The 22,016-nt window shown below is 43.6% G+C and overlaps 1 protein-coding gene across 2 annotated transcripts in view; it reads right to left on the bottom strand.

Moving 5' to 3' along the window:
- The window catches only part of NIF3L1 (NGG1 interacting factor 3 like 1), a 138,947-nt gene that overhangs the window by 52,396 nt on the left and 64,535 nt on the right, over positions 1 to 22,016 (bottom strand). For both annotated transcript variants that reach the window (XM_078652611.1, XM_078652610.1), the window contains 2 exons: positions 15,233 to 15,395; positions 2,447 to 2,573 (listed from right to left, as the gene is read on the bottom strand). In XM_078652611.1, coding sequence (XP_078508737.1) covers positions 2,447 to 2,573; positions 15,233 to 15,395 — 290 coding nt within the window. The remainder of the gene's footprint in view (positions 1 to 2,446; positions 2,574 to 15,232; positions 15,396 to 22,016) is intronic.

Here is a 22,016-nt window from a genome sequence, read left to right as displayed (position 1 = left end):
ATTCCTAAAATGTATACATAATTATGCAGAGAAACTCTCGAAATGCTCCAGCATCTCACACAATAACCAGGGTCATGAATTCCCGACTTCTGGATGTTTACATTAATTAAACCCATCAACAAATCGTCTCAAGCCTGTAAAAAATATGGACCACTCTATCTCGACTGGCGTTGCCTCAGGAAGGAAGGAGACCTCATGCCACCATGGCAGGTTAGGTATGCTGATTAAGAGCTCCTGCTGTCTGGCAGGTCCACCAGGGAGCATCAAAGACTTGTTCATGATGCCTACTGCTGCAAGTCTATGACGCGACTGCCTCTCATTGTGTAGGCACACATAAGTGCACCTACAAAATGATGTGGACATTTTATTTTTAATTTACCGATCAGAGTTCGGGGGGGGGAAATGAAAGCAGGTGGGGAGGGGGAGCAGCACGGAGTTTATAGAAGCAACTGATCAAGGATTGGAAGGGCCCCCCCAAAGAGGGCGTGGGTGAGGGGAAGCACCAACGTGGGCATGGGTAGGGGGAAGTAACAAGGAGGGCACGTGTGTGGGGGTATCAAAGAGGGTATCGATGGGGGAAGCACCTAGGAGGATATGGATGGGGAGGGGAAAACAAAAGGGTGAGAGAGAAAACATTTTGGAGAACGGGGGTAGAACACCAGCATGAGAGAGAGTTGTGTTGTGCTGGGAAGAGAAGTACACTGGTGAGAAAGCATCATGGGCAGGGGAGAAGCACAGAAGCGTGGGGGCAACACAGAGGGTGGTGAAGGAGAATCACACTAAGGAGACAGCTGGAAAACAAATGTACTCTTGTTTAGTGCTTAATTTTTTTTTAAGTAGTTCCTAAAAGTGTGCAGTGGAAGCACACAAGTAAATTGGCTATGCTCTATCGGCGGGACATACACAAGATTGACAAGGCAAGCCACTGAATAAGAAGCTGGCAAATGAGAGTGACAGTAAGGTCAACCAGTAGTAAGCAATAAGCAGGATGCAAGCCAGTATGTTTTTGGTAAGCTCACAGCATGTCTTTTACAACCAGACACGTTGCGCTGTCTCGTAGACTTAATCTAAAAAGAAAGCTTTTAAATCCTTCATAAACTTAAGACTAATATTCAAGATAGAGATTGGCATGGCATGAGCATCATTTGCCAAAAGAATACATTTGATTTTTTTTGTTGCTTTAGGGTATTGTGCCGAGTACTGTATCTAAGGCCTTGTATACATAGTTACCCCAGAGCACAATATGCAGAAGCATCAGCAGGCGCACAGACTGTGTGTCACATGGGAGGTGGCACGCAGTGTAGGCCCCTCCTTCCCCCAAGAGCCCAGATTCGAAGGGCGGTCGCACAGATCATCCCAGGGACCATACAGGAATCCAACAGTATATGAGTGCAGTCACACAGTGTATTCGCTTGCGAGGTAATGCCTGGTCGCCACTTACAGGTGGGCCAACGACTTTGAACACCAGGTTTGCCCATCACTAATGTGCTGCTCAAGGTGCTGATGCAAATTTGCATCTTGTAATCAGAATCACTGTCCGGAACTGTATCCAATGCACCCAGTTATGTGTGTGACGTGAAGTAAAGAGGATAACAAAAAAAAGGATGGGTGGAATACATTAATTAATCTCAACTACAGACAATTACTTGGGCGGCACCCAAGCCCATCATTTCTTTTCCCACTATGTAATCTTAGCTAGATACGGTCTATGTGCAAATCAGCCTTGATCCTGCTCCAATAGGAACAATTCAACCCAAACTGGCAGGTCTGGCCTGGCCCCCTTAGAACCGAACAAATGGAACCCCTGACCAGTGGCAGCCTATTAGGGCCTCTTCAGTAGGGGGGAGGACCAAGACGGATTTACATAGGGCTGGTTCCTAGTTGAGGTTACCACCTTTTCTATGAACAAAAATGTCCTTCTGCCATTCTTGAACATCTCAATTACAAGTATCTTATCATGACTCTTCCTCTGTTTGAAACAACATGCGAAAATTACATCCTCCACGTTACGGAGGTTAAGAAAATTGCTGTGCATGCTTTTCAGCATTGAATTTGTTTTCGACATATATATTAGTTATGTTTTCGGCTCAGCTTAGATCCTTTTAGGGAGAGTGAACGGGATAGGTCTAGTGTCCCACAGGACAAGACCATTGCAAAATCAGAACACATCTTGTTGCTGATACCTCACAGTGTTGCGCACTCCCTTCTAGGCACTACAACACTTTTCTACTCCTAATACCTTTATTGCGTCATCAGTGCAATGATTTCCACTCACAGGTTCTGCTTGGTGTAACTCCTTAAAAAACTATTTTACATGAAAATCTAACAATAAATAGGAAAATGTGTCTTGTTAGTCATTCCCAGTTTGAGCTTCTCCTCTTTGAGACGTAATGCTATGTGCTTGCAAGATGAAAGACTAAGAAGGTGAGGATCTTGTTGCCAGTACCTTCTGAAGAGATGAAATCTCAATGTTCTCGTGGAGGCGGCTGTCTTTCGAGAGAAACCCCATAACCGGAAGCAATGCAGTCTGAGAACAGCTTAAAATGATGCGCGTCTGCTCTGTACCTTGACTCCTGGAAAATAAAAAGAAAGCATGTCAAGTGCATAAGGAATCCATGACAATCTCTACAGACTCTAGGACCATGAAACCCTGCAAGCTATACCACCTACGAAAAGATTATCGGAGAACATGACTGCATTAGGACATTGGACCATATTAATACAAAGTATGTGCTGCGCAAGCACAAGAAGCATGAATTTCAGGCACAAGATAAATTAAAAAGCTGTGATCTGTTAGGAAGAGGCAATCCACAAATGAATATTACAAAATGAGATATTGAGAACAAACAGCAACATGTAGACTCATTGTAATGATTATGTGAAATACGTGCAACAAGTGTGGGATGGAACATGACCAATGAACACTGTGTATGTATTGACTAAGTCTTGGAAAACCAATTAGATCTGGTTGGGAAAACAAAACATGTAGACTCATTGACATGTACGAAATCTAGGTCACAGCTCTGTCCTTAATGCGACAGGGAGAAGTATGAAAAACATGTCGCCAAAAGCACAACACAAAGTCGTTGCCTACTCCCCCCGCTTCATGCAGTCAGGAGAATTACATGGTGTATTTCCATAGTACAAACCAAGGATGAGCAAACCGGAGCAGAGGGTCCAGGATCACTCCCCAGAGGTCCATATGGGATAATGAGAGCTTTGTTGAAACTGCAAAATATCTCTATATGCAAATGAATGTCCTTTTAATAATATATGTGTGGGAAACAACAGTACTAAAATTACCTCAATAAATAACATTCATATAATTCGGTTCCATTCGAATAGATATTGTACTCATCAAAAAGCATCGGAGATTAAAAACGAAACCATGAAGTAAAATAAATAAAGCAGGGCCAACCTTTTCACAGAACATCGCGTTCTAATCTAGTCAGTCATCAGAATACACCTCTTCCTCAGTCTAACCTCTTAGAAGGCAACAATATGACACCAGTAAATAACCAGAGTTCCTTAAACCTCTTATTCCATAACTGCTTCATTCCCCAACGCGAACATATATACGACCTTTGCCTGTCCGCAGTAGGACTAGCATGAATCCTAATCGCACCCCCAGGCACGTAGCTTCTCGGGGATGTAATACAAATCATGCAGTGCTTTGAATTCAGCAGTATTTGCGAATCTAGGACCCTGAATTACAGCATCTTGTAGATCTTCTATGCTTGTGGCGCACTAAGGTACACTGGCCAGCTATCTCCAAAACATGCAAAACTTAACTTGATACCAAACAATCATGTAGAGACTTACTATCTTCCTTCCATCAATAACTATCATAAGCACTGGTGTGGTGTCTTGGTAGTGGCCAAAGGTGTTGGGTCTAATGAAGTTGTGTATTTGGAAATATTTATAGAAACCACTCGTCTGGATGCTATATTTGGCTTGTAGTTCATTGAAAGAATATAATTCATCTAAGTTAAATAGCTTGCCCATGACATATCATTGCTCTAGCCCAAAGGTGGCACCCAGAACCATGAAAAAATCTCCCCGGCAGGAAAGGATGATCCAACAAGGGCGAGTAGTGCTTTATATAAAGAGCTGCCAAGTAACGTGCACCAAGATTTTCAAATATACAAGAAGACTCCAGGTGTCACACATTGTAGCAAAAGGGCTTTAAAAACTGGCGCTCTACAAAGTCAAACTTCTTAAGTCAAAAAAGTGGTTCATCAGTACTAGCACCTTTACTAAATCAGTTATTCAAGTGTCTATTGTGGCCGAACAATAACCTTACAAGTCCAATAGTGCCAGCCCCCACAGTCAAATTACTATTTTAACAAAGGCATAGCATGCCTAGGCATTCAGTCCAAAGTGGGAGTCTATACCATCTATGTATTAAACTGGACGTTTTTCTGGCAAGTCGCCCATAATTCAGCCAATTATCTCTTCCACCTTCTGGAATATAACTCCCAAATAGGGCGTGAATCCTACAGTCTTCAAATCAAGCAACTCCTGAGTTCAATTTGTTAGAAGTTTCATGGATTCGATTAAGATTACACACCACACCACAACTCGTAAAGAGTGCTGTGTTTATGCACAGAAAGGTGGTCAGTTGGCACTGACAGAAAGGTAATCAATTGTAGTACTGACAACAGGTAGAAGTTTGCTTAGGGATTTGCTCTGCTTAACATCATGACCGCCAACAAGTAAAAAGAAATTAAAAAAGAAATGATTAAATGCGTGTTAAAATGCTCCTCCTTTATGGTTATTTATAAACAGACTTAAAAAATAAAATGGTAGTCCCTTGCTCTGTGCAAGGAACCCTCCTTGGGTGGCTGTGGAGGCATCTAAAGAATCAAGGAGCCCGTTGGACATAACTACTATTCAATTCAATTTGTCTTTATTCGGTTTCTTTTCTTGTTAAAAATCCATAAAAGCAATTTTCACGATTACAAAACATCATATCAATTAGAAATTCATTAAAAAAAATATACATTTAAAAACAAAATTATATTATCCTCACTAACCGCTACCCTGCACCCCCAGATTAAAAATCTGTACAGTTTGACATAGCTCATAATTTCGGATAACAGGTACATAGTTTCAATAAAATAAACCTTTACAAGCTCCATGCATAATTATATATTCGGTCGGTGTCTGAAAATACATTTAAGAAATTTCACGATATGCCTTGCTATCCCCTCCTGTTCCAAGAGCTGCAAATATAACAGCGCCGGGCGACATCTTATGACGCCCATATAACGCAGTATGGGAATCAACCATAACTTTCTATGTTCTGTATAGAATTTGCAGAATAGAATGGTGTGCATTGTTGTCTGGACCGATATGTCGTCGCAAGGGCACGGGGGTAGGTCTAGTGTCCATTTTTTGTTTTGAGGAAAAGCAACCAATCGATGAAAGATGTTAAACCTAAATCTAACCAGCAAAAATCTTTCAAAAGTGGTAAAGTTGTGGGTCAGGTAAGGCTGAATAGAAAATGTCGATTGGATGGCTATGGAGTGTTGCACTGATGGTTTAATTACCTCCTTAGCCAGCCTTAGTTCATTTAAATGCGCTAGACACATAACCTTCAGTGACTTTCTTGGAATGGAGCGAATGGAGGATGGATTAAGGTAATGTCTTTCCAGACCCAGATCGGTTAAGAAGCGCTTTACATACAGTAACCATCCGATCTTGTGGGAATGGTCAAGGGACATACAATCTAAAATAATCCCCTGCGTAAAATGATTTTTGTCAGTTGACCAGATACGGTGCCACAGAAGGAGTGGTTCTGTTTTTGCGAGGTCCCTCAGATAAGGAATACCTAGCTCAGAATGGCATGCGTAGGTGGATGTAGTCTTAGGGGCAACCAAAAGGAACCTCAAGAATGCATTTTCCACTGTTTGTAAAGTGGGGTTGTTAAGATACCCCCATACACCTGACCCATACAGTGCAACTGATTGGCATTTTGCCTTGTATATTTGGAGGAGTTCTAATGGGGGTCTTTTGCCTAATTTTTTGGAGAAATTTACCAGGGCCATTGTCGCTCTCATTAAGAGAAGCTTTCTGGACTCAAACGCAGGTTTCCAGTTGAGTCTATTATCCATTATGATGCCCAGATATGGATATTGCTCTGTGGTGTTTAGTTTCTCCTTTCCCAGGTATATGTTATTTAGCCTTTTTTCCCTGGACCTACCGTCATAACGAAGGTTTTTTTAATATTTATGCGCAGGTCTAGCTTGCCCATGAATTTTGAATACCTGTTGAGTGCCTTCTGTAGTTCAAGGGGGGTTCTGGCCAGTATCACTGCATCGTCGGCGTAGAGAAGGGCGGGAATTAGATGATGTTTTACTGCCGGAAGGTCCCAGCTCCCATTGATCATATCCCTCTCCAACCCGTTGGTATATAGCGTGAAGAGGAATGGGGCCACGACACATCCTTGTCTCACTCCCCTCTCTATTCCGATCGACGCGGTTAGCTCGCCATGGGTCCCAAACCTCACCCTTGCTGATGCATTCGAGTATAATTCACGAAGGAAGTTCACCAGTGGCAATTCGACACCCATTTCCTCTAAGATGGACCAGAGTTTATTATGGGATACACAGTCAAAGGCTGCTGAGAGGTCTACATACACCAAATAAATCTGGCCTCCCTTAGCATTAACATATTTCCCCAAAAGCAGTGACAAGTTCAGGGCCTGTTCTATCGTTCCTAGACCCTCCCGAAACCCATACTGTAGGTCCAAGAGGATCTCCCCTTCATCCGCCCACTGTTGTAGGCGTTCTAGTATTACTCTACCGGCCATCTTGCCCAGGGAGTCCAACAGTGATATCTTTTCTGAATCATTTTGTCCACCATAAGCGTGGAAGGGTATACTCAGATGTGAGTCCCTTGCTCATTGCACCATCAGGATTCAAGCAAGCCGGGCCGACGACGCCTGAAATGGCAGAAACTGGTCCCCGGAAAGCTTGTTTCCTTCCCAGTACAAGAATTGGCTTGGTAGTTTGGTTTGCCCTGTTCCCATCATGCACTGGGACAGGACCAGACTCATTTGCATATAGCCAAGTTCTGAGCTGGGATGGTGCAGTGAGCTAAAAAATGGTGATGGATCAAGCCCTGATCTTTGGACTGGGTAAGAGTGGTCTGCTTAATTCAGGCACTCTGTTCATCACCACCCCCTTTTCTGAATCATTTTGTCCACCATAAGCGTGGAAGGGTATACTCAGATGTGAGTCCCTTGCTCATTGCACCATCAGGATTCAAGCAAGCCGGGCCGACGACGCCTGAAATGGCAGAAACCGGTCCCCGGAAGCTTGTTTCCTTCCCAGTACAAGAATTGGCTTGGTAGTTTGGTTTGCCCTGTTCCCATCATGCACTGGGACAGGACCAGACTAATTTGCATATAGCCAAGTTCTGAGCTGGGATGGTGCAGTGAGCTAAAAAACGGTGATGGATCAAGCCCTGATCTTTGGACTGGGTAAGAGTGGTCTGCTTAATTCAGGCACTCTGTTCATCACCACCCCCTTTTCTGAATCATTTTGTCCACCATAAGCGTGGAAGGGTATACTCAGATGTGAGTCCCTTACTCATTGCACCATCAGGATTCAAGCAAGCCGGGCCGACGACGCCTGAAATGGCAGAAACCGGTCCCCGGAAGCTTGTTTCCTTCCCAGTACAAGAATTGGCTTGGTAGTTTGGTTTGCCCTGTTCCCATCATGCACTGGGACAGGACCAGACTAATTTGCATATAGCCAAGTTCTGAGCTGGGATGGTGCAGTGAGCTAAAAAACGGTGATGGATCAAGCCCTGATCTTTGGACTGGGTAAGAGTGGTCTGCTTAATTCAGGCACTCTGTTCATCACCACCCCCTTTTCTGAATCATTTTGTCCACCATAAGCGTGGAAGGGTATACTCAGATGTGAGTCCCTTGCTCATTGCACCATCAGGATTCAAGCAAGCCGGGCCGACGACGCCTGAAATGGCAGAAACCGGTCCCCGGAAAGCTTGTTTCCTTCCCAGTACAAGAATTGGCTTGGTAGTTTGGTTTGCCCTGTTCCCATCATGCACTGGGACAGGACCAGACTCATTTGCATATAGCCAAGTTCTGAGCTGGGATGGTGCAGTGAGCTAAAAAACGGTGATGGATCAAGCCCTGATCTTTGGACTGGGTAAGAGTGGTCTGCTTAATTCAGGCACTCTGTTCATCACCACCCCCTTTTCTGAATCATTTTGTCCACCATAAGCGTGGAAGGGTATACTCAGATGTGAGTCCCTTACTCATTGCACCATCAGGATTCAAGCAAGCCGGGCCGACGACGCCTGAAATGGCAGAAACCGGTCCCCGGAAGCTTGTTTCCTTCCCAGTGCAAGAATTGGCTTGGTAGTTTGGTTTGCCCTGTTCCCATCATGCACTGGGACAGGACCAGACTAATTTGCATATAGCCAAGTTCTGAGCTGGGATGGTGCAGTGAGCTAAAAAACGGTGATGGATCAAGCCCTGATCTTTGGACTGGGTAAGAGTGGTCTGCTTAATTCAGGCACTCTGTTCATCACCACCCCCTTTTCTGAATCATTTTGTCCACCATAAGCGTGGAAGGGTATACTCAGATGTGAGTCCCTTGCTCATTGCACCATCAGGATTCAAGCAAGCCGGGCCTACGATGCCTGAAATGGCAGAAACTGGTCCCCGGAAGCTTGTTTCCTTCCCAGTACAAGAATTGGCTTGGTAGTTTGGTTTGCCCTGTTCCTATCATGCACTGGGACAGGACCAGACTAATTTGCATATAGCCAAGTTCTGAGCTGGGATGGTGCAGTGAGCTAAAAAACGGTGATGGATCAAGCCCTGATCTTTGGACTGGGTAAGAGTGGTCTGCTTAATTCAGGCACTCTGTTCATCACCACCCCCTTTTCTGAATCATTTTGTCCACCATAAGCGTGGAAGGGTATACTCAGATGTGAGTCCCTTGCTCATTGCACCATCAGGATTCAAGCAAGCCGGGCCGACGACGCCTGAAATGGCAGAAACCGGTCCCCGGAAGCTTGTTTCCTTCCCAGTACAAGAATTGGCTTGGTAGTTTGGTTTGCCCTGTTCCCATCATGCACTGGGACAGGACCAGACTAATTTGCATATAGCCAAGTTCTGAGCTGGGATGGTGCAGTGAGCTAAAAAACGGTGATGGATCAAGCCCTGATCTTTGGACTGGGTAAGAGTGGTCTGCTTAATTCAGGCACTCTGTTCATCACCACCCCCTTTTCTGAATTCCTCTCTTTTAGGGCAGCACTGGACTCCCTTCTGAGCTTTACAATTTCTTCAGGGTTCTTGTGTGTTCTATTAAGGGCCTTCTTCAGTGTGGAATGGGCCCTAGTACATCTATGGTTAAACCACCCTAGTTTTTTCTGCCCCGATTTTTTAGAATGTACAGACAGCTCAGATTTTATGGTCTCCAATATCACCCTGAAATTAGTTAAAACTTCCTCATCGGGGGTTGTCGAATCTAGGCATTTAAGGACTTCTGCAGACGCAGAACTAATAACTTTCCTCGGGATCTCCTGCGGGTCCATTTTCTCCCATTTTAGCGAAAACCCATTTATTTTATCCAGGGTTAACGAATTCTGCTTCAGAGCACTCATTATACTTTGCGTCCTAAATACCGGAGACAAACGAAAATGGATACTAAGGGCAGCATGGTCGTTCAGTGCCGTTATGTGTACTTTGAACTTAGTTACCCTCTCTTCAAGGACACTAGATATAACAATAAAATCAATCGTAGTTTGCCTACCACCTTCCAGAAACGTTGGATCATAATGAGGGGCGAAGGGCTTCCTTGGGTTTGCAATGACAAGTCCCAGGTCAAATAGTATGGTGTTTAGGAAACTACCGATTCTAGTGTGGGAGAAATGTGCAATCAGCTCTTCCCCTTCATCTGATAGACCACACAAAATGGGGCTATTCGAGTGACATAGGTGGTGATTGAAATCTCCCCCCCCCAAATGATTGTAGCCAGTCTTACAGAACCCCTCGTCAAAGAAGACAATTCCTCATATAGATGTGATAGTGTCATCAGCAATTCTCCCACTGGGAGATTATTATAAAAGTTAACCAGTATGACTGTTTCCACCTTATTGAAACAGAGGGACAGTATCTGAAAGTTTACTTCCAATTTTATAGGAGATACTTCAAGGGCCCCTATTCTATTAGATATATAGACGATTAGCCCCCCTTTGGCTCTATCAGCCGATACTGCAAGTGCTTGGGAGAAGTATGTCTTATAACCCACGAGGTGAATGGGAGTGGTAGACCATGTCTCCTGAAGGCAAATTATGCCCTTATTTTGGACAAAGTCCAACCAGATGTTATTTTCGGTCTTGTTTCTGAGTCCTGCAACATTCCAGGACAGTAACTCTATCACCAAACTATCTATAGATTGGTTACTGCCGATTATTGAGGTTTCATGTTTCCTACAGGTAACCTCTATTGGGGCCATTATCATGTTTTTTCCCTTCCAGATAGGGGGGCTTTCAGTTTCTATTAACCTAGTTTGCCTATGCCCGGAACCTAACTTAACTCCATCGTAATCTATACTTTTTGGTCCCTCCATTAATTCAGGCTCGACCTACAAAATGTAACGTTATACAGAAGAAAAACAAAATCTGAGGTTCTGGGCACTCACATATTCCCTTGGAAAGATATAATGGCATTCAGCTGGTGGCAGAAGGGCAATTTCTATGATGACAATAACTCTCGTTCCCGTATAGGATTAACAATCATAGCAGGTGTTATGCTGGTACCCTTGCCAGTATCTCAGTGGTATTTAGTTAGGCAGCCTTTATTGGAACATTGGTTTACTTAATGAGGGGCAGTTACAGGTCCCAGGGCTATTTTTTATTAGAGTGTATAACAATGCCTGTGTGCAGAATATTCCATTGTCAGCCTGAACTGAAGAGCGCCTTGTGTTATCTTTGGAATGCCCGGAGTAGATACTGAGGTGAAGGGAACTAAACAGATGGTGCAGAAATAGAAGTTAGGAGTGGATCAGAGAAGGTGAGCATAGCTAGAACCAACATTTTTAGGTCGAGCCTAGCGGCAGCGCGCATGCACGGTTTGCTCTGCGAGACTGCCGTAGTAGAATATGGGAGAAGCCGTGCCCACTGTCCTCCGATATTTTTCATTGGCTTGTGTCATTGTCTTTCGTAACTGATGCCTTCGGATTCTTTAATAGACTTGCTAGTCCCTCATTAGTACGTCCTTGTTTTCATTTGCAACCTCCCAAGGATACTGGCTCCTTTACTCCGTTGTTACACAGAACCTGTTATTTAGTAAGTCTGTAAGCACTATTTACTTTATTGAGTTTCTCTTGCTGCAGGCCGGACTTGCTCTGCTTCATCTGAAACCGCATGTGTTTTTTAAGCAGCATGGCTGCCCCTGTAACATGGGCGCCTGTTTTCAATCACTTTAACCTGGCATTATCTTGTGTCGGTTTCAATCCCCCAAGTAAAATGGATTTAGAAATGATTAGCGAATTAAGTCATTCCAGGTAGCACATAATCGTGTGCTAATGGGCTAAAGCTGACAACAGCACATCTGTGTTACATGTCATCTGCACTAAAACCACCTGTTGGGTTGTTTTCAAAAGGCTATTTTATTAACACCAATAGCACCACCACTACCACCCCCACCAACACCACCACCACCACCACCACCACCAACACCACCAATAGCACCACAACCAATACCACCACCACCAGCAAGAACACCACCAATACCACCACCACCAATACCACTACCACCACCAATACAATACCACCACCACAATGCCAAAACCACCCCCCCAATACCACCACCGATACCAATACCACCACCATCACCAATACCATCACCAATACCACCACCACCACCACCAATACCCCCACCACCAATACCACCAGTACACCACCACCAATATCACCACCACCACCACCAAGATCGACCTCTGGATGAAACACCTCACTACTTTCAATTGCTCCCCTCTTATCATCGACTCAGCTAAGTCTCTTGGAATCACCTTAGACTCGCACTTGAACATGAAGAAAAACATTAGTAAGAGGTGTAAGGGCGCTAACTACCAAATGAGGCTTCTTAGAAACCTAAAACCATTCCTCCCTCAAGAGGACTTCAAGCAGGTGGTTCAAGCGCTTGTCCTACCAAGACTAGACTATGGTAGCAAGACGCTTTGTGGCCTCCCCAAACATACCTTGGCCCCGCTCAGGGCTTTGCTGAATGCAGCTGGCAGACTTATCACTGATACAAAAAGAACTGATCACATCTCTCCAGCCCTAAGATCTCTATAGTGGTTACCCTACGAAGCAAGAATACAACTATAGCTATGCCGGGGCCTGGCTCCGTCCTGACATCGTCCACGGAAGTGACATCAATGGAGCCATATAAACCCCCCCCCCCCCCCCCCGGCGTGCTGATGTCAGTTTTCTACAGTGAAACGTTTCCGCGACACAACACTGAGCCACGACAAAAAATGCGAGAGTATAAGAACAGTGAGCCAAAAAAGAGCAAGAACCCTTGAAACAACAATGATAAGAAATCATAGTTATAATAAACACCACCATGTTGAAAGAATACTCAACACTTGAAGGGACTGAAAGGAGCGAACAGAGCACCAGCCCCAGAAAAAGGCCCATTCAAGCAACGAGCCGAGCCCCCCTAAGAGGTAACGTCAGTGGATAAGAATGGCATGACAAACGAAAGACAGTTTGCAACCACAGGATGGGAGAGTATGAAAAACAGTCTGTAACCTCAGGATGTAACTTTAAAGGACCACAAGACTGGAACAACATGACTCATGGCAAGTGACCAGAAGTGAAAAACAGAAACACAGCATGTTCACCCCACCCCCCCACAGTCACCTAAGAACTGTAGCATTGTCAAACAGAACCTCAACCCAATCGACTGCAGCATAGACATGGAGACCCCAAAGAAATAGGGAGAAACAGACAAGGGCGGAGGAAGAGTTGGAAAAACATGAGAATCTCCACGCTGGAAGAACCCAGGTGGAGAAGCATTGAAAAGCACAGAACCTCGCCACCCAAAAACGGAATGGGTGGAGAGCCAATGTGCCCAAAACAGAATTACACACCCTACCCCAGAGGTAGGTGAAGTAGAGTAATCTTCAGGAAGACCAAGGCCACCTGCAAGGAGGCGAGGTAATAGAACGCCATCTTGAAAGGTCCTTGCAGAGCAGGGAGGATGGGTGGGCGTTAAGGAATTGTGGCAAGACTGCGTCCCTACCAGATACCTTGTTACCGAAGGTAAGTAACTCATTCATCTGATAGAGACATCTAGCAGCAGATTCCTTAACTTAGAATAGATACCAAAGCCATACCCATAGAGGAGGCAGGTCTGTGACTGAACCCCACCAAGTCCCAGAGAGAACTTAGCCGTCAACAAGGTGATGAAACACAGTGGGGACAGCAATGCCATCACAGCTAACACCAGACCACGAAGCTCTGAAAAGAGCGGAAAACAATTGGAGGCAAAGGCACCACAAGCCGTCAAAGGACAGCACGAAAACCCATGTGTGTATACCGGGGTGAGAGAAAGAAAGCGCCAGGTAGAGAGTGTGACCCCAAAATGGCCAGTAAGGCCCGAGTATAGGCCTCCATCTGGGTCCTAGTCACCCCAACCCCAGGAAATGGTGGGGGGTCGAGTCCGTAGGGCCCATGCCCGGTGGAGACTGGGAGCAAAGTGAAGTCATGTTTATGTGAGGACGACGACCTCTGTGACATCTTCCTGTGCTTACCGGCACCAGGTGAGTGACATCCGCGGGAACGACTCCGTGACCTGTCCCGACCAGACACCCCAGCATGAGAGGGAGACCTGTGGCGTGAGGACTCCGAACGGGACATCCGGTCAGACAACTTCATACGACGTTCCCGTAGGGACTTTGGCTTCAGCTGCCGGCAGGCGTCACACTCCTCGGAGTCGTGGTGCTCTCCTAAGCACCACATACAGTTTGTGTGTGGATCCGTCACTGACATCTGCAGTGTACAGGTCGCACACGCCTTAAAGCACGAAGGCATCGGACACTGTTACCGAATGCCATAAAGGCATCGAGAAGGCCGGAAAACAAAAACAAGCCAGAGGTAACCGCTTCGCCGGATCAGCGTTGAGACGCGGAAAAGAAGAAAACGGACGTCAGCACGCCAGGGAGGTCTTATATGGCTCCATTGATATCACTTCCGTGGACGACAACAGGATGGAGCCGGGCGACGCCGCCCCATGGCGTGCAGAGGTACTGCTGGGGAAAAGATTATTCCAGATCCAGTCTGACGCCTGGGGATATTTTAAGTTAAGGAATCTGTGGCTAGCTATCTCTATCAGATAATATGATACTACAGGATGCTTTAGATCTATTAAAGAAAAAAAAATCGCCTACCTCATGTCCAATAAACCTAGGTGGGTTGCTTAAGTTTTTCGTTCTGAAAATTGGGTTGTGGTTCTAAAACATTTGGGAAGCATAGCCCTAGATCACACCCTGCTTGAGGAGGAGTGAGATGCTATCTGGGCTAGGCCTGCAAGAATCTCAATTTGTACCCTATAGCGAGAAAAACCATACAAAATCTTAAACCGTTGGTATCTGACCCAGGTCGGGTTGAGGGGAATTTTAAGGGGCTTGGCATTGTGCTGGTAGTGGTGCCAGAAGAAAGGAACGTTGCTCCATGTCTGATGGATAAGCCTGTGAGTAAAACCTTACTGGGCAGGACTAGTTACACCAATAAAGGTTATAAAGAAGGGATCTCTAAATTTTTGTTGGATATTGTAGGCAAGCAACAGGAGGCTATTTATTGACTTTTGGAGTCTGTTCGAGGGCGCAGATGAGTGGCGCGTACTCCCCTGTGCCCCATATAAGCCATCTGTGGCCATAGACTGGATCGTCTTGTTATTTTGCTTCTCTGGCTCAGGGCTCCCCAGGCAAAGCTGTATTCTATCTAACTGGCTATGGAGCACATCATAGCCAGACTCCACCACATACACATTTGGTTTAGTCTGCCCTTTTTTTGTTATTCCTCATTTTCTGTTCTGATCTAAATACTCTTGCTGCCAAACTATGTTATATCACATCAAAACCAATACTGCTTCAGCTGGCCATCAATACAAACATATGGCTAGCAGGGTGGGGATTTAGGTTTACAGCTGTATTACTTGGTAGGAAGGATACACATTAGGTCTCACCTTGAAGGGAGGGTAGAAACAGAAATCCCTGGAATCACTTGCAGAGCAGCTAAGAAAGACTCTACTGCCTGAGAGCTGTCCATGCTGAACTCTACTCGATGAGAATGGCCACTAGGGTAGCTTGGGCTCGTTGACGGTTGTAATGGAGATGTGGCGCAGGCACCTAAAACACAACACATAGGAGGAAAGCAAACCAATAACTACATTACTGTTCATTTACTTTAACAAAAATGGCTCAGTATTTCAACAGAATCTTGCGTGACACCTCATATTACTTGAAAACTCAAACACATGATGATGCTTTTATCCAGGTGGGTATCTGACGCCATTTTTTAATAAACCATTGCCTTGTTCCTTGTGCTCGGATTCTAAACTAGAGCCATAAGAAAAACAGAAAGTTATACCGAAAGAAAAGATAGTACTACATTTTCCTTCCTTACCCACTGAAAACAATCATTCAAGGCACTTGTCCGACAGCCTGAGAAAAGCAATTACACTGCCTCAGATGCCAGGGGGAGTAAATACTTAGACTATCATTTTTAGTTACTCTCAAAGTTTTTTTTATTTAAAATATGTTTTTGTAAAAACTTTTTTTTTAAAAGAAAAACATGTATATTCACAAACTTTATATCACACTTTAAATCATTTAAAAAGGGTGCTCTGTTACACTTATAGCTGCTATCTAACAATTCCGAATTACGGTTTCTAGTTCAGAGTCACACCTGGTTCAAACAATGTTTGTATATTCACATTAAGTAAATCAAAACAATACAATTCATTAACAATTAATAAGTCCTATTTGTCGACGCGTTTCGGTGCGTAGGTTACATTTGTGGCACCTTCCTCAGGACAGACGAAATATTTAAAACCAACGTGATAGCTTCTTTCTAAAAAAAGGAAAAATAAGTATAATCAATATATTTTCCTAAGGAGAGTTTTTATTCTAGTTGTGGACTAATTTACTAGTGGTTACTATTTAATATATTGGGTCCCCTTACTTGAGATTTTAGGGATTTCAGTCCTTGTATTAATCTTTCTGGACTTGTTTATTCCTATTTGGCGTTACGCTTCTCGTCGGTAGCACCAAAGCCTTATTCACTCATTGACTTTCTACAAGGGAAAAGCAAGGAATTATACACCGTGCTGGAGATAATATTGGCTAGTACATCCAAATCTCATGATTTACTTACTTATGGCGATTTTATATATCCCTTTAAAATATGGGTATCTGTCAAAGCTGGTACTGTTTTCCAGTCTGGCCCACAAGCATTTGGTGGTGTTACTTTGCCACATACATTTAATAATGTTGCTGCGCCTGTAGACAACACATTAATTGATTAAGAGTTTTTGGCCTTCTTGTTTAAGTAGGTTAAGCCTATAAGAGTAATTTTGCTGATACCCACCTATCAAATTATTACTCAATGCTGACACTCTGGCTCTTTCTTTCTTGCACCCTCTCCAGTGGTATCTGTCAACCTATATTTGGGGTGACATAGTGATGTGTTTAAGTATCTTCACCTCCATTATTTTCACCGTGTTCTAATAACCCTATCTTCTATGCTTCTGGGGCAGTTGGTATGTCATACATACCTTGTTTAGATGAAGGGTTTAGCATTGGTCCAGAGTGCAGTACTTGTATTTCTTGTACCAGCGCCTTGACTTTTTGATTGGAGCGGTAATCTTACTTTGATCTGTTCTCTACCTGAAAGGTTAATGGGTCATCTTAAGATGTAGACAAGAACAAAGACGTGTTGACATTACGTCTACGCATTACATTTCTTGCTAGTTTCTGCCGCCTTGACATGGGCATCTACTGTTTAATTATCGCCCAATATCTCGCTCTTTTCACATAAAGCCCCGTGATAATTCGTTATTATTACTGGGATCAGGTCCCTCACCCTTCGCCTGCTCTTTCATAACATACAGCCCCATGTGCGTTCATTATTCTCACTGGCGGTAAAGTTCCCCACCATTCGCCTACTCTTTCATTCTTTCGTTGGGGCATGGACTATTACCATCCCCCTACCCGAGTAGCACAGCCCCCGTCAGCTTGTGCATTACCAGAACGCTTACCTTCTCATTGCCGGCACAGAGAAAAATGCTTGCGACCGCTTCCTGCTTTGGCTGCTTCCGATCGAGCTGGTCACATTGCATGCACCTTAAATACCCATGCGCATCCTAAATTGGTTAGCAATTGTCTCGTTAATTGAAGTCAATTGCTTGATTTCGCGGCAAAATTTAGCGCCATTTTTGTAGTTTTATTCTCCCTGTTTGACTACCGGGCCACGAGTTCGAGTCCTCCATATTCCCGAATCTGACATTTGTCATTTAATTAGTTTAATTTTGCAAGAACATCATGTCCTTGCATTTACTTTATGTCTGTGCCACATTCTCGCCACAGTATTGTTTTACCAATAATTTTGTGTCTATAGTGCTCGGCGCCCATCTGTTAGCGCCATTTTAGTAGTTCATGGTGATTGTTGTGAACTACAGGGTCTCAAGTTCGAGACCGCTGTGGACGCCCAAACTTACTCTGTGTCACATACTGGATTCTATATTTTGGGTAATCTGGGGCCTCACCTCTAATCTTGTTTTCTCTACCTAGCCCTTGCACGAGTATATTTTTCCTTTATTTTTTAAAAGAACGAAGTTACACGTTTTTGTCCATGCATCATTTTCTAGACAGAACATTAAAGCTACACGTTCGATGCCAGCGCTTGCCTCGTTTCTCAAATGGATACTACTTCTTGCATTTTGTGTGATTTAACAAATACCACTAGTGATGTTAAAACAATGCACATTCCATATTCACTCAGCAATACACTTAATTTGCAATAGCACAAAAAGAGTACAAGGGACAGACGTGAACCCCTTTTACAAGTGTTAATTGTATGCTTTTTATCACAACCTTGGATGCATCTAATCCTGATTAATACCATTTTTCTTTTTTTCTACTTTCTACCCTCGGGGTGATATTTCACAAATTCCCTGTGCGGGAACTCAAGTGCATGATTCGTTTTGGTCCAATTAGAGTAGATACCTAGTCATATCATAGTATGTGTTTCATTTTATACAGACTTCAGTAAAGATGTACCAGGGTGAAAGGTGTACTGTCCTGTGGGGTGATTACCGAATCATTCTATCCCACTCCTCCCGTCCATTTAATCCATGATAGTATGACTTGAATTTGGACATATAGAATTGTTCCCTCTGTTTGCGTTTTTTGTTTAAATCTCCCCCTCTTACTGATATCTTGATCTTTTCCAGTATAAACCACTTGATATCATCTATACTGTGATTTTGCGCTGTCCAATGATCAACTAGGGGGGCATTCTTTTTGTGATTTCTAACTGCAGAACGATGTTCCGTGAGTCGTAGACGCATTTCGCGCCCCGTCTCACCAATGTAACATTTGTTACAAGGGCACAACACCAGGTACACTACATTAGCAGTGCGACAATTTACGTGTTCGTTCATCCAATGGGTAATGCCCTGCACTTCTAATTTGTCAGTTTTGATAAGATTTTTGCAGTGCGAGCAAGAACCACACGGTAAATTGCCCCTGATGGGGTTGTTACTTACAACATCTCGTTGCCCTCCTCTTTTTGGTTCTTTAAAGGTGTGTACTAAGTGATTTCTTATGGTCTTGTTTCTTCTGTATGCGTATATGGGTTTACTCATGGGTGTTATTCCTACTTTATTTAGTATAGTCCAATTTTTGTTTATCAGATTCTTCACTTTATTACTAAAGCCATTATAGTCATTTACCATAACGATCTGATCATTACAATTTTTAGGTTTGGATGATGCCTCGAATAAACTGTCACGATTGTAATACTTTGCACGCTTATATGCCTGTTTTATTAAGCGATTTGGGTATCCTCTTTGGGCGAGCTTTGTTTTTAGGATGGCTGCATGTTTTTCATAACTCGCTCTATCACTACAATTCCGCCTTATTCTTAGGAATTGACTAAAAGGTATCCCATCTTTTTGGCACCTCGGGTGATAGCTTTTGTGATGAAGGAGCGTGTTTCGGTCAGTTGGCTTAACGAATAAGTCCACATTAAGGACCCCTTCTTTTTCGTGGATCTGAATATCCAAGAAATCTACTGACACTTGGCTTTTGTTAGAGGTAAACTTCAGGTTTGGATCCCCACAGTTTATCCAGTCTAGGAAGGTGTCTAGCTCGTTTTCCTCCCCCTCCCAAATGAAAAAAATGTCATCTATGAAGCGTGACCAGCACTTCACGTTTTCAAAAAAAGGACACATCTCATTGTAAATGTGCTTTGTCTCAAAATTACCGACATACAAGCATGCCAGGCTGGGAGCACATGTGGCTCCCATACTGGTGCCCTTGATCTGACAATGGTAATCCTGTTTAAATAAAAAGATGTTATTTTTTAGGATTATCTCTATACATTCTATAATGAAAGTGTCATGCGTGGTTAAATCGCCATTCTCATTACCTAAAATATCCCTCATCATTTTTACAGTATCTTCTTGTGGGATATTTGTATATAGCGCTTCAATATCGAGGCACACCAACCATTGAGTATCCTTATTAAATTCTCTCCCTTCAATTTTTGAGATCATATGGGTGGTGTCCTTGATATACGAGGGCAATTTCGTAACCAGGGGCTGAATAAAATGATCCACATATTTACTGAGGGGCTCAGTTAAGGAATCGATCCCAGACACTATAGGGCGCATTGGAGGATCCTCCAAACTTTTGTGCACCTTAGGCAGCCCATATAGTGCTGGGACCTTAGGATTCTCATTTATTAAAAACCTATACTCCTCCTCACATATGAGGTTGTCCTCTTTGGCAAAGTTTACAACATCAAGGACCTTTTTCTTTAAGTTGTCCCATTCTCTCACGCTGCTGGGTCTATAGTGTAACTCATTGTTTAAAAGTTTCATCATTCTATTCTCATAGTCTGTGGTGGTTAAAACCACTATACTCCCACCCTTGTCTCCAGGTTTTATCGTGATTTCCTCACAAGATGACAGGGACTTTAATGCCATCCTTTCTTCTTTTGATAGGTTGTTTTCTGTCCAAGCCTGTGTGTCTAATAATTTTTCTAGGCCACTAGTTACTGCTTTTTCAAAAGTATCTACCTCTGATCCGACCATCCCAATATTGGGTGTCCATGTAGATGGTGGTTTTAGGCCAGATTTGTTTGTGACTTCTTCACTGAAGTCTGTATAAAATGAAACACATACTATGATATGACTAGGTATCTAGGTATCTACTCTAATTGGACCAAAACGAATCATGCACTTGAGTTCCCGCACAGGGAATTTGTGAAATATCACCCAGAGGGTAGAAAGTAGAAAAAAAGAAAAATGGTATTAATCAGGATTAGATGCATCCAAGGTTGTGATAAAAAGCATACAATTAACACTTGTAAAAGGGGTTCACGTCTGTCCCTTGTACTCTTTTTGTGCTATTGCAAATTAAGTGTATTGCTGAGTGAATATGGAATGTGCATTGTTTTAACATCACTAGTGGTATTTGTTAAATCACACAAAATGCAAGAAGTAGTATCCATTTGAGAAACGAGGCAAGCGCTGGCATCGAACGTGTAGCTTTAATGTTCTGTCTAGAAAATGATGCATGGACAAAAACGTGTAACTTCGTTCTTTTAAAAAATAAAGGAAAAATATACTCGTGCAAGGGCTAGGTAGAGAAAACAAGATTAGAGGTGAGGCCCCAGATTACCCAAAATATAGAATCCAGTATGTGACACAGAGTAAGTTTGGGCGTCCACAGCGGTCTCGAACTTGAGACCCTGTAGTTCACAACAATCACCATGAACTACTAAAATGGCGCTAACAGATGGGCGCCGAGCACTATAGACACAAAATTATTGGTAAAACAATACTGTGGCGAGAATGTGGCACAGACAAAGTAAATGCAAGGACATGATGTTCTTGCAAAATTAAACTAATTAAATGACAAATGTCAGATTCGGGAATATGGAGGACTCGAACTCGTGGCCCGGTAGTCAAACAGGGAGAATAAAACTACAAAAATGGCGCTAAATTTTGCCGCGAAATCAAGCAATTGACTTCAATTAACGAGACAATTGCTAACCAATTTAGGATGCGCATGGGTATTTAAGGTGCATGCAATGTGACCAGCTCGATCGGAAGCAGCCAAAGCAGGAAGCGGTCGCAAGCATTTTTCTCTGTGCCGGCAATGAGAAGGTAAGCGTTCTGGTAATGCACAAGCTGACGGGGGCTGTGCTACTCGGGTAGGGGGACGGTAATAGTCCATGCCCCAACGAAAGAATGAAAGAGTAGGCGAATGGTGGGGAACTTTACCGCCAGTGAGAATAATGAACGCACATGGGGCTGTATGTTATGAAAGAGCAGGCGAAGGGTGAGGGACCTGATCCCAGTAATAATAACGAATTATCACGGGGCTTTATGTGAAAAGAGCGAGATATTGGGCGATAATTAAACAGTAGATGCCCATGTCAAGGCGGCAGAAACTAGCAAGAAATGTAATGCGTAGACGTAATGTCAACACGTCTTTGTTCTTGTCTACATCTTAAGATGACCCATTAACCTTTCAGGTAGAGAACAGATCAAAGTAAGATTACCGCTCCAATCAAAAAGTCAAGGCGCTGGTACAAGAAATACAAGTACTGCACTCTGGACCAATGCTAAACCCTTCATCTAAACAAGGTATGTATGACATACCAACTGCCCCAGAAGCATAGAAGATAGGGTTATTAGAACACGGTGAAAATAATGGAGGTGAAGATACTTAAACACA

This window comes from Lissotriton helveticus, chromosome 7 (assembly GCF_964261635.1).
Source record: "Lissotriton helveticus chromosome 7, aLisHel1.1, whole genome shotgun sequence".
Classification (NCBI taxonomy): domain Eukaryota; kingdom Metazoa; phylum Chordata; class Amphibia; order Caudata; family Salamandridae; genus Lissotriton; species Lissotriton helveticus.
This window is presented reverse-complemented; position numbering and strand designations above follow the sequence as displayed.